A 17,690-nucleotide genomic window follows, 5' to 3' on the forward strand; every position below is an offset into this window, starting at 1 on the left:
TTTTTTGTAAACTCTCTCATGTCTTTCTCCTACAGGCATCTTGTATTAAATATTTATAGTGTCTTCTAAGTGCTTGTAACTTATGAATAATTAAAGGCTAGAGTTAAGGGGGAAGAAGAGCATTGATGCAGCATTCAGAATGAGAATTTTCTGTAATTGTTTGACAACTGTAAATTACATACATCTGAAAATCAACAAGGTAAATATATCAGAAGCTGCAGTATGTGGTTAGCAAAAGCATTTGGGTTTCATGCCTTCTCTCCCTGTGTGATCACTGAGTGATCGTAACCTAATAAATATTTTTTTTTGTCTCATTCATAAGAATTGTCCTCCTTAAAAATAAACAGTTAATTATCATTGTTTAATTATTATTGCTAGCTACTTAATGAGGCTGAAATAGCAACTCAAAGAAGAATTTGCAGGATAATCTTTGTTTAACAAGTAGTAAGTTTTTAAAGGTTCCAATGTTTGTACTTAATTTGATACTGAATTACGTACATGAGCTCTTCATGGCATTGAAGAATTAATATCGGTAGTGGTCACGCTGCTACTTGACAAAAAGTAACTTACCTCAAACCACAAAACCAGAACAATTCAGTTTGTGAAGTTCCATCTCTTTCTTTAGAGTTATCTTAGGAAATTTGCTAGTCCAATTACCGTTAGTCAAGAAGCAGATCTGAAGACACCATTCATCAATCACTAGAATGAAGCAAATCAGTTGATATATAGAAAGCTGCAGGGCAGGCATAATGATAGTTTTTAGAATAAAAAAAAAATTACATTTTATTCCTCTTAAGCCTGAATGTTTTACTTGGATAAAATAACCGGTAGGTGATAATTTTACTTCTCTGTTGTTCCTGGAAAACACTCAGCATCAGGAAAGGACACAAAAAGACATCAGGAATTTTCCAAGAGAGTGAAATTTGGACAAAATATATGAATTGGCCGTACAGGTGGAAATGAACATTTTGCCACGTCAGTGAAGGTGAAATTGTGTGATTTAGTCATAACCTTATGCTGAGAGGTTGGATGGGATGACCTGTACGGATGTGTGAGAAAGTCAGTCGTTTAAATTATATAACACAACCATGCAATCTGCTGCTCTTTTTTGTTGTGAGCAATTGTTTAACAGTTAAGGGAATATCATGCAGACTGCTTATCACAGTAGAGGAGAGACAACGTACTTTTCTGCTTTCTGACTAGTAATTTATAACAAACAGTTATTTTCATTTGTTCATTTGCAACATTGAAAAATACGAATCTTGCCCGCATGGAATAAGGTGTCCTGTTCCATATTATTGGTTCTTCAGTGTTTAAATTTCTTTAACTTCAGTTGCATGATGGAGTACCTACCTGTGATGGCACCCTGAGATGCGTGCTCTACAAGCTTCTTTTTGTTATATGGTTTGTCCTCTTGCCTCCCTTGGCTCTGGGTGACACGCCGAACATAGGAGTGTTGATATTCATAAAATGAAATTTAATACAGTTAATTGCAGAAGGGCTTGGGCATCCCAACTCTCACTGGAAATAACTTCCCTCTTGGCACTGAAAATGCCCTTCAGCGTGATCCCTCGGAATGATTCCTTACTTGTCTTCTGCAATTATACCATTTTAAATGGTACAAAAGTGTGAAATGCACCATGTACATACTAATACATACAAATACACACAATTATGTTACTTTTAATAATTAAGACCTAAGTTCTTTGAAAGTAGTTTAATTTGCTAGGAAAGCTGTAGAGTTAGGTTCGTGAACTGATTCTCAAAGGTAGCAATTGAGAGGCAAGCACATTAACAGTTTCCCTATTTTGTGAGCAGAGGACTGCCACCTCCATTTTCATGTTTCAGAACACCCAATGAGTCTTGCTTTTTTTGCACCTTTGTCAAATTTGTCAAAGCCTCATTTAATTCTGCTTTGCTTACTTGGAAGTAATGTAGAAACAGCAGTCTTTAACTTACCATCAACACATTGTGTTTGCTCAAATCTGCACAGAAATTGCCTTGTGGGTTGTGAATCAGATAGGATAGTGACAGGGCCTGCTAGGTAGGAGCACTGGTAAAAAACGAAACAAACAAACAAAACAAAACCAGTGCTTAGTGGGAAACTTTGGAAAAGGTGCTGGGAAGACTTTACCAATAGGAGCAGGAAAGGGTAGGGAGGCTCGCGCCAGTGCTGACACTTGTCTCTTGCTGGTCCTGCTGTTGGCTTCTCTTTCCTCTCTGATGCTGGAGGGGAGCAGCACAGGGAGAAGTGAAGCAACTTCCTGCAGAGCCTGTGCTGCATCTGAAATTACAAAAATCTTAAACGCAGTTATTGTGTTATCTTTCTAACTCACTCACATGCTGTATTTTTGCTTTAAACTGTGAAGCCTGACAGCTGTGTTACGGAAGTTATTTATTTTGCCAATTCATTCAAATTGTTGTTTATGCCTGAAACGAGAAATGGAAAAGTGCCATGCTTTCTGCCAGTGGAACTGACTTGCAGCTATGAATACTTGAAAAAAATTTGAGTTTCATTTTCAGAATGATTGCTGTATTTTTCTGCATATTAAATCTTTGTTCTGGTTTTGTTAGTGAGGGGGGGCCTAAGGTGGTAGCTTCTGTAGGAAACTGCTAGAAGTCGCTCCCCTTTGTTCAGTGGACTCGGCCGGGCCTAGGGCGGACCTGCTGCTGGCCAAGGCCGAGCCAATTGGTAGCAGAATGTCCCGTGATAACGCCTCTGCGATAACGTATTTAGGGGAAAACAGGAAAAAGAGGAGGAGAGAGGAGAAGATGTGAAGCAGCTGAGCGGGGGGCAGAGAGGGGGAGGCGCGAGCCTCATGGGCCTTGCAGGCCTCACCCTCTGGCCTCCCGCCGGGCAGCCGACTGGGCCCAACTCGGCCTGGCCCGGCTGCAAGAAGTGGAGAGGAGATGAGAAGTGAATAAGATGTAAAAAGGATCCTGAGAGACGTCTGCCAGCCTGTTGTGAGGAACGGCTGCAGACGCCAAGGTCAGTGAAGAAGGAGGGGGAGGAGTAATATGGCTCCTGGCCAAGATTCCTCTGCAACTCGTGGTGAAGACCATGGTGGAGCGGGTTGTCCCCCTGCAGCCCATGGAGGTCCATGGAGGAGCAGAGATCCACCTGCAGCCCGTGGAGGACCCCACGCCGGAGCAGGTGGATGCCTGAAGGAGGCTGTGGCCCGTGGAGGGCCCGCTGGGGCAGCTGTTCTAGAGGGACTGCACCCCGTGGAAGAGATGACCCATGCCAGAGCAGTTTCACGAAGGACTGTGGCCCGTGGGAGGGACCCCACGCTGGAGCAGAGGAGGAATGCGAGGAGTTCTTCCCCTGATGATGATACAGCGGCGTAAAACAACGCGTGATGAACTGACCGCGACCCCCATTCCCTTTTCCCCCCCGTGCCGCTCGGGAGGGGAAGGTAGTAGAGATAATGTTAAGCTCGGGAAGAGGGAGGGGTGGGGGGAGGTTATCTTGTTCCCTGTCTCATTCTCCTGCTAATTTTAGAAATAAATGAATAGTTTTCCCCAAGTCGAGTCTGTTTTGCCCGTGACGGTAACTTTAAGGATTTCTCCCTGTCCTTATCTCAAACCTTGAGCCGTTTTTCTTATATCATCTCCCCCTATTCTCTCGGAGGGTGGGGGAGCGAGAGAGAGACTGCGTAGTCTGGTCCCGATCGGGGCTGAACTACGACAATCTTGTAGATAGATCTTGATTAAAATGTTCTTGAAAGTGTATCTTGGCTATAACGTTTGAATATTTAAAACATTACTGAAGAACTGAAAATGAAAATGCTTAGAGTTTTAACTAGTTGTGCATGTATGCAGAAAGTGTGTCTTGCTGGTTTTAAGGGTCACAGCAAAGGCTTCTTCATTCCTGAGCTGTACTGAAACCTGTTGAGTCAGCTTGCTCGTTGGAATCCTCCAGTATCCTCTGCAGTGTCGGCCTTGCCGTCTGCAGTTATTCTTCAAGCTGAAAGCATATATAACTATTATTCCCTTTTCTGTTCATCGATGACTGGAAAAATAAATGCTTATCATGAACATGGCTTTCTCTATAGTAGTTAAAATGGTCCGTTTGCCATAGTTCAGATATAATTTCTTAGTGCAAGAGAAATTAGGAGTCTAAAATACTTTCTGCTTACTTATCTAGGGTTATCAGCCTTTTCATGCCATTAGGTAATTTTTAGTAACTTTCTGTCAATGCAGTTCCCTTAGTTTAAGACTGAATAGTGCATAGTAGTGGCTGGTTTTAGTAAATAATTATTGTGGTTTATATGAATTTGGTTAAAATACTGCTTGTTTGGATCTGAAATATACATATTTTGCTTTTACTGAGTTTCTGAAAAGTGGATACCTCTTTTGCTTCCGTTGGAAATGCAACCCAGAAGCCTGAACTGTAGCTGACTCAATAAAATTAAAAACTTAAAAGTTCATGGCTGCCAAGCATAACTCAGACTTTGGCTGTCTCTGTGCTCACAGCAGTCTGGGCAGTTTCCTTAGATGCTTCTTATTTATTTTCCTTTGAGGTTAGACTTTTCTTTTTCCCTTTCCCCAGCTCATCTGTGTTGCAAATTAACCCCTGAAACCAAATGCCCCTTTATTTTACTATCATAAATATGCAGATCTACTTAGATATGAAAGAACACCTCGGTGGTGTTTGAATGTCATTTTTACTACTGTATTTTAATATTCAGATACAGTATTATCAAGTTTTCTCATGTGTATTGCTTTATAAACGTAACTGCATTTCTGTGAGTTACAGTAGTTGCTGCTATAAGGCAAACATACTTGGCAGCATGGAAGTGTAGAATCATAGATTTGTGTTGGAAGGGACCTTAAAGATCATCTCGTTCCAACCTCCTTGCCCTGAGCAGGAACACCTTCCACGGGACCAGGTTGCTGAAAGCTCCATAGTTACTATAAAACTTCAGTTATTATAAAGAATTTTAAAAATTTAGGTCAAAATCAAACATAGTGTAAGTAGTTCCAACTCCTTTATTTTCAGGAGAGTAAGCAATATCAGACTATTTACTTCACATTTGTTTGAAAAACATGGATTTGAGTGTGCTGAATTAATATATTGAAATACCACTTCAATTTAATATTTTGTTTTTTGAAACTTAATTAATTGATCCTTAAGAGATCAGGCATACATTTTGCCATTAGATACATGCCCCTAAGAAGAGATGGGCATTCTCTTACCTTGCTCAGCTTGTGTCAGCTTTAAGAGCTGGGCGAGAGGGAGCATGTCTGTGGATGTCTTTGGTGGGAGAAGCATCTGCCTCATAGTGGGAGGTTCATGGAAAGCTCCTCTGCGACATACTGTGAGAGCATTTCAGTGTTGAAGAACCTGAGGATACTTTAGACAGCAACACAAAAAAAAACATATTAACAAAAAAGATTTCTTTATTCTTGGTGAACTGATTAAATGACTAAACAAGCTCTTCTGTAAGAAGTCTTACAAAGAAAGCCTTAGTCTAGACTTTATTTGCAAAACCATGTCCTGTTATTTCCCTGATCATTGCAGTCAGTCTTTAACTGAGTTAAATTATCTACTCTAAAAGCAACGAGGACACTACTGTCTACCCTTTCTCTCTACTCTTTCTAATAGGTAGAGTAGTAGTGATCTCTCCTGTAATACAAATTTTCTGGTGTCCTATTTTCTTGAAGTGAGGTAGAACAAAATGAGCCAAAGGAGCCCTGAGAACCTTGATTCTATTATTTTATGATGTTGGTAGTTCTTTCTTATACCTTACCTTTATGTTCAGTATCTTTATGAAGTCGTTGATGTACATTCTGTGAGGTGGACCAAGATGAGAGATTTTATTTTCCCTAATGACATGAAGTTCTCTTGTCAGTTCATATAGGATCCGATTTCAACAGAACAGTTTTCACTGCATTGATTTTAACTGAATTAGTTTCTTGAGAAAAGTGAGTTATTCTGTTCTTTCCATTTTTAATCAATTCCTTGGTTATAATAGTTATTTTAAACCAACTCTGATACTTACCTGATCACATGGCAAATTGTTTCAGCTCACTAAAATTGCAGAAAACTGATTCAGCAAAAAAGGGATTTTTCATTTCCTGAGATGGTGAGGTGAATTCGCTTACGGTGCGTCAGACAGGAGCTAATGCAGGCCTGAGGAGGTAGGGTGGGGAAAAGGGAGATGCAGCTGGCACAGGAGGAGGAAGAGAAAGGACAGAAAATTAATGTTTTGAGAGAGTTTGAAGAGGGAATTGGTTTAGCTGTATCATGAATGTGATGGGTTAGCTGGCTACAAGTCAGGTGCCCACCAAAGCCACCCTGTCGCTCCCTCTCCTCAGCTGGACAGGGGAGAGAAAATACAACGAAAGGCTCGTGGGTCAAGATGAGGACAGGGAGAGATCATTCAGCAATTAACGTCACGGGCAAACTAGACTTGACTTGGGGAAATTAATTTAATTTGTTACCAATCAAATCAGAGTAGGGTGGTGAGAAATAAACCCGAATCTCAAAAACACCTTCCTCCCACTCCTCCCCTCTTCCCGGGCTTAGCTTTACTCCCCAGTTCTCTACTTCCTCCCCTGGAGAAGGTGCAGGGGGACAGGGAATGGGGGTTGCAGTCAGTTCATCACACATTGTCTCTGCCACTCCTTGCTCCTCAGGTGAAGGGTTCCTTGCATGCTTCCCCTGCTCCAGCATGGGGTCCCTCCCACAGGAGACAGTCCTCCACGGACTTCTCCAATGTGAGTCCTTCCCATAGGCTGCAGTTCTTCACGAACTGCTCCAGCGTGGGTCCCTTCCATAAGGTGCAATCCTTCAGGAACAGACTACTCCACCATGGGTTCCCCCATGGGGTCACAAGTCCTGCCAGGAGCCTGCTCCAGCAGGGGCTCTCCATAGGCCACAGCCTTTGCTACCACTGTCGCTCATGAGCTTGGCCTTGCCCAGCGGCGGGTCCATCCTGGAGCCAGGTGGCATTGGCTCTCTTGAACATGTGGGAAGCTTCTGGCAGCTTCTCAGAGAAGCCACCCTTGTAGTCCTTCCTCTACCAAAATCTTGCCATGCCAACCCAATACAGTGAACCACACAATTACATAATCTGAAATAATATTGATCATTTTTGTTTGAATATTGAGCTAAGACTTGCCCCTGTGTCCATATTCCTTTAATAATAGAGTTCCCTTAGTAAAAAAAAAGAATAATTGTTACATGTGCAGCTAATCTTATTTTTCTTTCCTCCTCATATTATTTATATCATTGTGTAACTGGGTTTCGCTGGGGTCAGCCGACCACACATTGAAAAAATATGTTTCTCTTCAAAGATTCCTGCAGACAGCAGATAGGCCATGAATACCAGTCTGGAAAAATATTTAAATGCTGAGCTCAAATATAGTGATTCACAATGAGTGGGAGGCCCTGTGTTTTCCAACTAGCTGATGTTTTGTCTCCCCCCCAAATGTCTATTATTTCATTTGAGGACTCTTTACTTTGTCTTAAACACAACTGCTCAGTTCTGTGTACCATTAAAAAGTGGCTGCGGTTCCATTCAGAAACTGTTGTACACGATGTGATTTAATATGTGCCATTTCTGAAGTGTTTGGGATTCTGTCCGCTGAACTGCTAATTACTTGGAGATTTTTTTTTTTTTGTTCTGGTTTTGATTTTCACATGCCCTGCAAGCTTTGGACAGCTGCGTTAAAGCATTATAAAGTATGTGCTTTTTTAGTAAATTTGGGTCACTGTGTTAGTAAGAATCTCCTAGTAATGGCAACTTAAAAGGTACTGACTGGAAAGAACATAGATATTTGGCTAGAGGAGAAAGGCTGTGAGCAGCTGCTTCTGCCAAGTTGTTGATTCTAGGAGAATTAGGCGGAGAGAGGGTGCACCAAGGACATAGACCTCCTGCCTTGGAGGACATGGCTTCTGATAGTGAAATGCCTTTCCTGCCCACCTTCTCTCTTCTTTCCCTCCCCCTTTCTCCCTTTTTCCCACCCTCTGCCGAAGATGACTCTCACTCTGCCTTTAACTGCATGTAACTTTTGAAATCAATCTAAATTTTGTGTAACAAAGGTGAAACATTGCTGATTTTAGTTACATGTTATTTTCCTTCTTTTTTCGTACTGACTCTTTCACACAAAAAATTGCTTAGCTTCTCTTACAATGCTACGTTTTATGTTCTGGAATGAGCTGCCAGCTGTATGTAGGCAACCTATGCATAATAATTAATTCTTTTTGTGTGTGTTTGCAAAAATAAGTGGTCCTGTTTATTATTGCTGTATCAGTTAAAGTTATTTTTTCCAAGAAAACCTTACATGTTTTTGCAATGAAAATATTTAAAAGAGAAGGATAATATGATACTGATGTTGTCTTTGTAACTGATTTGCTTATCTGTCTATATTTATATCTCTAAAACCACAGGTGAAACCTTCGAAAAGAATGAATTACTGATGTTATCATATTCTTATTAAAATGCATTTAGAAATTGAGTATTTTAAAATACTACCTTAAATATCTGTGTTTTTCTTCATTTGAATACACCTAACTATATATAGCCATACCCGAATGCTTTTTTAAGTATAAAGAAAATCTGTATAATTCAGGGGTTTTGTTTTGCAGAGTTCTGAAGAAAAACACTCGGGAATCTTAATTAAATAAACAAAGCTTCAATTTTTTTTTTTTTAACTAGCCACTTCCTGAAATAGGCTTATGTTATACATCATGTTGGTAAGCTAGGTGATTTTGCAATTGCTGATGAATTGCATTTGGTGAAGACAGGCAGTTTTCATACTCAGATTGGCTACTTAAGTGTCACGTGTGCTATAAAAGCAAGTCATCAATGAGCTGTATAGTGTCAGAAGAGTACTTCACTCTATGTTCATCATGAAGATCATTAGATTGTTCTTGTCATAAAGTAGTGAATTGTATTGCAACTGTTGGCTACAGATGTACATTAAATTACTTTTAAAACAGCTTTTCTGCTATGTGACATGAAATAATAGTATGATTTAAAAAAAAAAATAAAATTAACCAAACTTTGACATTGCCTATGTTCTCACCTACTGAGCAGTGATGGTTCAGAGTATTGCCACAACACTGACCCTCAGATTCACAAACATTTAACTTAATTCAGAACCTACATGTAAAAAAACCCCCAGATTTACGTAAAAGCTCTTGAGACACTGTGCATGATTGTAGTCTTGTTACTAAACGTATGTATGGACATGGCATCTTTGCTAGGCTGAATGGCTCAGCATCTATCTTGTTTCTGTGCATATTTGGGATTAATTAAGTAGGCATTCTTGGGACTTGTGACTCCTCTAGACTGTCCGCTGTCATTACCACGAGATGTGTGATTTTCTTCATGCATTGTCGGAGCTCAGCCATTTACAATCAAAAAGCCTGCAGTGAAGTGCTGGGATTGAGGGGAGGGGTCTTGTGCTCTATTTTTTATGTAGTTGGCAGAGCACTCACCTACTCGTTGAGTGACTGGGCTCTAGTCCTTCTGCCTGGGGATCTTGAAGCACACGGCTTCTCACTTGCTAGCAGTATGCTTTCAAGACTAGGATGGAGCTGCCTTCCACGCTTCTGATGAACCTCTGGTGTATAAACATGAATGGAGATTTTGTACGGTTAGAGCATGAACAAGAAGCAGCAGGACCGTCACCTGATGGGGTGGGTATTCCTCTGAGAGGGCAAAATTCAGTGTTTAGATCCCTGCTGCATGGACTGCTTGTACGTTTTGCATTCAGGGCCACCAAGTGAAATGTTTATGAAGTAATGACATCAGGGACTTTCACTTCCCAGACGAGGAAAAAATGTGTCATTCTGCCGCTTCCTCTTGTTATCGTTGTCTTTTCTTTGTAAAGTCCTCTGTCCCAAAAGGAGTACCTTAGTGGGCTAAAGGCAGATAAGAGACCTTAATCTTAAAATCCCAGGTAGTGTAATCACTGCATCAAAGCTGCAGCTGGCTGCTTTAGTCGTGGAGAGGCAGGATCACAGACACCTCTCTGAAGTTTTCGTTGGTGAGTGTAAGGCCCGTTCAGTGTTGGCAGATGGAAGGACCATCCTCCTGCACAGTGCTCCGGTTGCAGCCCCTCATTTGCCATCTTTGGGGAGTGGCAGGCCCCTGCCTTGGGCTCTGAGTTTCTTCCCCAAACTTTATAGATTCCACTGTACCGAGCAGTACCTAAGCTTCTTGGTAGCTCCAGGACTGAATGTTTTTTTGAAGTACTTCTTTTCCCATGGTGTCTTCTGGGCCAGGACTCATTTAGGCGTTTACAAGTAGTAAAGTTCACTCTCTGCATCCTTTCATGTAGCAAATGTTTACAAACTGTGCACTGTTCATTGTTTCCTATATCATCCTTATCTATTACCTTGTCAAATCTCTGTTTGAACTCCACCACTATCCCTGTCAGTACCCGTGGTTATTTGAACTGCTCTTTAAGTAATTTTATTATATAGTTGCATATATTAAAAGCTTTGCTGTTCTGGAATGATGTGCCTGTCTCTCAGTGTCTGATTCAAGTTTCTTTGTTGTCTCTAGAATGCTGTTTTGTAGATCGTGCTCTCTTAGACACACAAGCATTTCTTTGTCTCTAACTTGAGAGGAATAAAAAAAAACATGTTTACTTTGCTTTCTGTTGCTACAAACTCCTGGATAAAGGAAACTCTTTGTGTTGTCACGTGTAGCAGATATTAACAGAGTTTCACAACAGGTTTATCTGTGGTCTGCTCTGTTTCTCAAAACTTCTTGCAGGTGACCCTGGATGTTGGCACACATGGTTTTAGGAAATGTATTGTTGAGTTGGTCATTCTGGTTTCAATGTTAAAGTCTTCTGAAGAAGAGGCAGTCTTTAAAGGAAGACCTGAGTTATGGTGACAGTACCTGTTATAATCTGAAGATTTACGTGGTCTTTGTTGGGAGATTATAGAATGACTCTGAAAGTTGTTTCAGCACAAAAATTGTAGCTTCTGACCTGGACAGAATTACGCATCTGCACTGTAGAGCCAGTCTCACTTTGAGCATCTTGAACAGCATCAAGAACACTGTAAGTCTCAGGAACACTGAGAAGTCACTCCTGTGACGTAGTTTTCTGATGTGCCAGTCTTTTGGATTCAAGACAGACTTAAGGCCATGAGAGATCTGACTGAGTTCATGAATGCCGCCCCACTTTTGAGATTAAATCCTCCACATCATATAGCAAAGTATATCTGCCTCCTTCTCCATGCCAGACTGTATCTCTGAGGCTCACATACCTTTTTCATGCAGTTTGTGTGCGCTCTATGCAATTACATTCTCAGCTTATGATTGAGAATTTCTCTTCTGTTTCTTTTCAGACAGTCACTTATTTGGTGGATAATACTGGGCAGGGTCTTTGGGAAAATATCCTTTAAGTTCTCGTGTTTATGCAGGTTGATTGTGACTGCCATGTCTCTGTTGGGATGGAGACTCGCACAGGCAATCTGGTAGCTCAGGGTCACTGATCTCTGGAGAAGCAAAAACTTATGAAGGATGTTTTGGAGTGCAGAGCTGTGAGAAACTCAGAAGAGTATTTTAAAATTTGTTTTCACGTTCATGAGATTCAGACAGTGAAGTCTACTGCCAGCAGTCTTTATATAAGCCAAGTAGTGAGATTGCTTTACCTTGCAGAAATGCAGCGTACTATGGAACTGGCTTCAGATTCATCTGGCAGGCAAGCAAAATAGTCTTGCAGATGTGGTAGATTGAGTTATTCCTCTGATTTGCATGTGTAAATTCCAGTTCAGTCTTTGGGTAACTACAGTTGGGAATGAGGTTGCCTTGAAATGTTTACATGAGATGGCATCGAGAAATGGCAGATTTTTTTTCTCCCTTCTCCCAGTGTCTTGGATCAGACACAATCCTGGTCGTAGAGAAAGGCATAGACATTCTTTCTGTTTGGTAAATACTGATCATGGTCAGGCAAGGTGATACTTCCCAGCCTTTGAGGGGTTTGGTGTCAGCAGGTGTCAGCTGTCTCTCCGTGAAGAGTTCAAGAAATACATTCCCCTTCTAGATCTGTGACTGGGAAATCTGGAGCATTAAGGAGTTTCAGCATGCTTCATTCCAAGCCTTAAAGTACTGGACAGGAATGTCATTGCTCACTTCTGTGGGGCTGTCCCTTGCCACTTTTTTGGATTGGGAGATGTAGGTAGACAGGTAGCCAGATGAGAAGCTAGGCTTAAAATAGAACAAAAAACTTTGTAATCAAAAATCACATTTCTAATTTATTATTTGTTTAAAGTAAGGAAATTAGCTTTTGTTTGAAAGCAGTTCTCATGCCCAAACTATATATAATGAGATTCCAGGAGTCAACTCTGTGCACTATCCATTGCAGATGTTTGATCTGGAGTTAAAAATGAAATAGTCCTCTGTAGAGTTATTAACTTTTACTAGTCTCTTGAGAAGTTGTGTAAAGCAAATTCTGCTGTCATTAAAGGTGCAAGAATCATATGGTTGATGAATTTTCTTGAACATGGAATGGCAAATATTAAGTCTGCTTACTTTACTAATCATTGTTTTCAATGAAAGGCTTTTGAGATGCTTATGAATTAAATTACAAAACCAGAATTCTACATTTTTAATTTAATGAATTTAAACGTACAGCACATATGCCTTGTACTGGGAATGCATTCTGTAATGGATGGTTTTTATTTGAACATCTGTTCAGTGTTACAGTCATTAAAAGTTTTCTTTCCCTCTCCTTTCTGCCATATAAGCAGTGCTGATTGGCAGTGGAACATACTTCAGATGGAAAACTGTTAGAGGGAAAATCAACATTCTTGTTGTATAAAGCTGGAAAAGTAATTTTTTGAGCAGTGCTGGAATATAAGAACACTACTTCTAAATAGTATGTCGAACATAAAAATATTATTTCTTGAAAGTATTATTTCAGACTAAAAGTTAGCTTATCAAGACACACGATGCTTTTAAAAAAAAACCAAACTACAGCATTTTTTTAATCTCAGAAAATGCAGATAATGAAATCACAATTTTCTTAAATTCACTTCTTTCTCATGAAATTGATTATACTTATATGATCCATTACTGATTTATTTGCTCTTATTTGAATTAATCCAAATAGCAAACAGAGAAAGCTTACATTACATTTTTTTCTTTTTATTTTTTTTTTAATTTTTGTTTAATGACCATGTCATATGGGTTTTTTGTAGTTAAGTGTGTATTAATGTTTCTCTGGTGTTCATGAGGATCCTGTTGCCGTGCTATTAAAGCCTTACATTCTGTATGACTAAGTTCACAAGTATCCGTAGGACTGCAGGAAAGCTTACTTCCTACTGCCTTGGCTGTAGAACCCATTTTCTCTGTAAGTAGGTTGTTACTGATAAAGTAAAATGTATTTATACAGCCTTATTTCATTAGTGTTCAAAACTTGCTCTGTTTAATTTTTTGTTTATACAAAATATTAAAAAAAGACCCTGAAAAAAGACAGGCAGGAACAAACAACATACTGAACTACGACAGCCATTATCAGTACGTTTTTGTTTTATTCCAGTATGAATGTCTGTCTTACTGGTCATCACACATGCGCTAGACCTTTCTGAACTACTTAATGAACTTTCAGCTGTAAGTTGAAACCTATTTCAATGTTGAGTAAAATCATGCTGATACATGTTTTCTTGTTTTCCCCCCTTGTTTACCAGGATGGTACGAAACAAAAGCGAGAAAGGAAAAAGACTGTGTCGTTTAGCAGTATGCCAACTGAGAAGAAGATCAGCAGTGCAAGTGACTGTATAAACGCGATGGTTGAAGGCTCTGAGCTCAAAAAGATTCGCTCCAACTCTAGAGTCTATCACCGATACTTTCTTTTAGATGCAGATATGCAGTCTCTACGCTGGGAACCTTCAAAAAAGGATTCTGAAAAAGCAAAGATTGATATTAAATCAATCAAAGAAGTAAGAACAGGAAAAAATACAGATATTTTTCGCAGCAATGGAATATATGACCAGATATCAGAAGACTGTGCATTTTCAATTATATATGGAGAAAACTATGAGTCACTAGATCTTGTTGCTAACTCAGCAGACATTGCAAATATTTGGGTTACGGGCTTAAGATACCTGATTTCTTATGGAAAGCATACTCTAGATATGATAGAAAGTACTCAAGATAATATGCGGACTTCATGGCTTTCACAAATGTTCATTGAATCAGATGTAGATAATTTGGGACATATACCCCTGTGTAATGCTGTACAGTTTATAAAAGACTTAAACCCTGGTTTAAAAACTAATAAAATTGAACTAAAATTCAAGGAGTTACATAGATCCAAGGAAAAAACTGGTACTGAAGTAACAAAAGAAGAGTTTATTGAAGTTTTTCATGAGCTTTGTACCAGACCTGAAATCTATTTCCTGTTGGTTCAGTTTTCAAGCAATAAAGAATTCCTAGATACCAAGGACCTCATGATGTTTTTAGAAGCAGAACAGGGTATGGCACAAGTCACGGAAGAAATAAGCCTTGAAATTATTCAGAAATATGAGCCAGCCAAAGAGGGCCATGAAAAGGGTTGTCTTTCTATAGATGGATTTACGAATTACCTTACTTCACCAGACTGCCATATATTTGATCCAGAACATAAAAAAGTTTGTCAAGATATGAAACAACCTTTATCTCATTATTTTATAAATTCATCTCATAATACATACTTAATAGAGGATCAGTTTCGAGGGCCTTCTGACATCACAGGTTACATTCGTGCTCTTAAAATGGGTTGTCGAAGTGTTGAACTGGATGTATGGGACGGTCCAGATAACGAACCTGTGATTTACACAGGACATACAATGACATCGCAGATTGTCTTCCGTAGTGTGATTGACATTATTAACAAGTATGCATTTTTTGCTTCAGAATACCCTCTTATTTTGTGTTTAGAAAATCATTGTTCTATTAAGCAGCAGAAAGTGATGGTACAACACATGAAGAAGATTTTGGCGGACAAACTACATACACAGTCTCCAAACATTGAGGAGTCTTATCTTCCATCACCGGAATCACTTAAAGGGAAAATACTAATTAAAGCAAAGAAGCTTTCCTCTAGTTGTTCTGGACTAGAGGGAGATGTTACAGATGAAGATGAAGGAGCAGAAATGTCACAGAGAGTGGGGAAAGAAGGGGTAGAACAGCAAAACTCTATGACGGGGAAACGATTTCAGCTCTGCAAAGAGCTCTCCGAGTTGGTAAGCATATGTAAGTCAGTTCAGTTCAAAGAGTTTCAAGTTTCATTTCAGCTCCAGAAGTACTGGGAAGTGTGCTCGTTTAATGAAGTGCTTGCTAGCAAATATGCCAATGAAAACCCGGGAGACTTTGTAAATTATAACAAACGTTTTCTTGCCAGAGTTTTTCCCAGTCCTATGAGGATTGATTCTAGTAATATGAATCCCCAGGACTTCTGGAAATGTGGTTGCCAGATAGTAGCAATGAACTTTCAAACGCCTGGCTTAATGATGGATCTTAATATTGGTTGGTTTCGACAAAATGGAAACTGTGGCTATGTCCTTCGTCCTGCTATCATGAGAGAAGAAGTATCGTTCTTCAGCGCGAATACGAAAGACACCGTGCCTGGAGTTTCACCTCAGCTGCTTCATATTAAAATTATTAGTGGGCAAAACTTTCCTAAACCCAAAGGATCAGGTGCCAAAGGTGATGTTGTGGATCCTTATGTCTATGTTGAAATACATGGAATCCCCGCCGACTGTGCAGAGCAAAGGACGAAAACTATGCATCAGAATGGGGATAATCCAATTTTTGATGAAAGTTTTGAATTTCAAATAAATTTACCAGAACTAGCTATGGTGCGTTTTGTAGTACTGGATGATGATTACATTGGGGATGAGTTTATCGGGCAATACACTATTCCCTTTGAGTGTCTACAGACTGGTTATCGGCACGTTCCTCTGCAGTCTTTAACTGGTGAAATTTTAGCACATGCTTCCTTGTTTGTGCATGTGGCCATTACTAATCGAAGGGGTGGTGGGAAACCTCATAAGCGGGGCCTCTCTGTGAGGAAGGCCAAGAAATCGAGGGAATATGCTTCTATGAGAACATTATGGATTAAAACAATAGATGAAGTGTTCAAGAACGCTCTCCAGCCTATTCGAGATGCCACAGATTTGAGAGAAAATATGCAGGTACGGTTTTTACAATGAATTTATTGGTTCTTGCCTGTGTTTTTGTATTATGATGCATATGGAATATGATTTTTAGAGTCTTCCTGCATTTTGTAAGTTATGTTATTCGAGTCTAATGCTGAGCAGCTTTAAAAATTGATTATGTCAGAGCAGCCTTTTAGATGATATTATTTACGGAGGTAACCTTGGATGCATAGGCGTATTTTGTTGATTGTGAACTGGAAATGTGACTCTAGTGTTAGAACTCCAGCCTGTTGACTAGTGCTATGTCTTTGAAGGACTGTTATGTACACCAGAGGAAAGCGTGGCAATATTTTAGTTTCAGAAAATTAAGTGAAGTAGAAATGCAGGAGGAAAATGTGGCTGATTGATAGAAAAAGGAGATTTTATTGCGTATTAAAAAACTTATTGTACGTGAAAAGTATGTTTAGCATAGTTTCACTGAGGTTTTGTTTTTTTCCTCATTCACAAATAGAAGGGTACTTTCAAAAAGACCGTTTGCTTTCCATGATTCTTCCTAGCAAGAATATGTTAGGAATACATGAAGTTAGCACTAAGATGTTGGGAGGCATACTCTAGAAGAAATTACCTTACCTTAAAGATCACGTGTAGTAAACACATTGAATTTCAGGAAAAAGTAAAGGCTGAGGTGCTTGTTTTTGTGGAAGCCAAGAGATCCCACTTCAAAAATGCTTTTTTTTTGGAGATTCCAATAAAGATTCCAGGTAAATAAAGCCTTTTAGACATAGATTAAAGGGAGCTGTAAATTTGTGTTTTATTTCATAAAGTTTTTAACTACCTATAAACTTCTGATGGAATGCTAGCAGTGATCAATGAAGTTAAGCATAGTCATTTCAAATGAAGTGACCTGTTAAAATTATCTTACTCTTATGTAGCATTAGGGGGAAACTGATTAAAGGAAATGTCTGAGACTTGAGTCTGTATTTTAAAGGTACATCAGTGTAGATAAATTTTCGTCATGAATAATCTTATGTTGAAGAGATTTTAATAGTAATACAGTTTTAAAACTAATTTTTCTTCATATGAAAGAAGAAATTAGTACAGCCTTATGAAGCTTTCCCATTCCACTTGGTATATAAAATTGCTATAATAAAAGATTATTAAAAAAATACGGGGATGATATTTTGACTTATAAATGTTTCACATTGTGGGGTATGTATAAAGTGAACTTTACCCATAGTTAACCTATTGAAGGCTAGAATTATGTCATACAAAGGACACTGTATTTTAAGATACATTTCAAGGAAGAGCTGAACCTAAGATTTGAGAAAACAGTGAAACGATAGAGTTTTGTAGCTACTTTAAACTCTTTACTCTGCATGCTGCAGTATTTTCCAGAACCGATGTAATTGAAAACAGGCTCTACAGTGTGGTTTCTTTGAACATGAGAGACTAAAAGGTATTTTATATATTTCATTCTCTGAGTTTGAAAGTTGTACTGTCAACTAAATTAATCATTATCATCTCTCAAAATGCTGTCAAGAAGATATTTTAGGTACATAAGGGAATATTAGTTTTACAT

The 17,690-nt window shown here is 39.2% G+C and overlaps 1 protein-coding gene across 4 annotated transcripts in view; it reads left to right on the forward strand.

Moving 5' to 3' along the window:
* PLCL2 (phospholipase C like 2) overlaps nucleotides 1–17,690 on the forward strand; it is a 107,478-nt gene that overhangs the window by 43,546 nt on the left and 46,242 nt on the right. For all 4 annotated transcript variants that reach the window (XR_015257904.1, XR_015257905.1, XM_086742632.1 and 1 more), the window contains exon 3: nucleotides 13,661–16,147. Coding sequence is in view for 2 of the 4 variants with exons in the window: in XM_086742632.1 (XP_086598758.1) it covers nucleotides 13,661–16,147 (2,487 nt within the window). In the remaining 2 variants the exon portion in view is untranslated. The remainder of the gene's footprint in view (nucleotides 1–13,660; nucleotides 16,148–17,690) is intronic.

The sequence above is a fragment of the Chlamydotis macqueenii genome, chromosome 2 (assembly GCF_036417535.1).
Source record: "Chlamydotis macqueenii isolate bChlMac1 chromosome 2, bChlMac1.mat, whole genome shotgun sequence".
NCBI lineage: Eukaryota > Metazoa > Chordata > Aves > Otidiformes > Otididae > Chlamydotis > Chlamydotis macqueenii.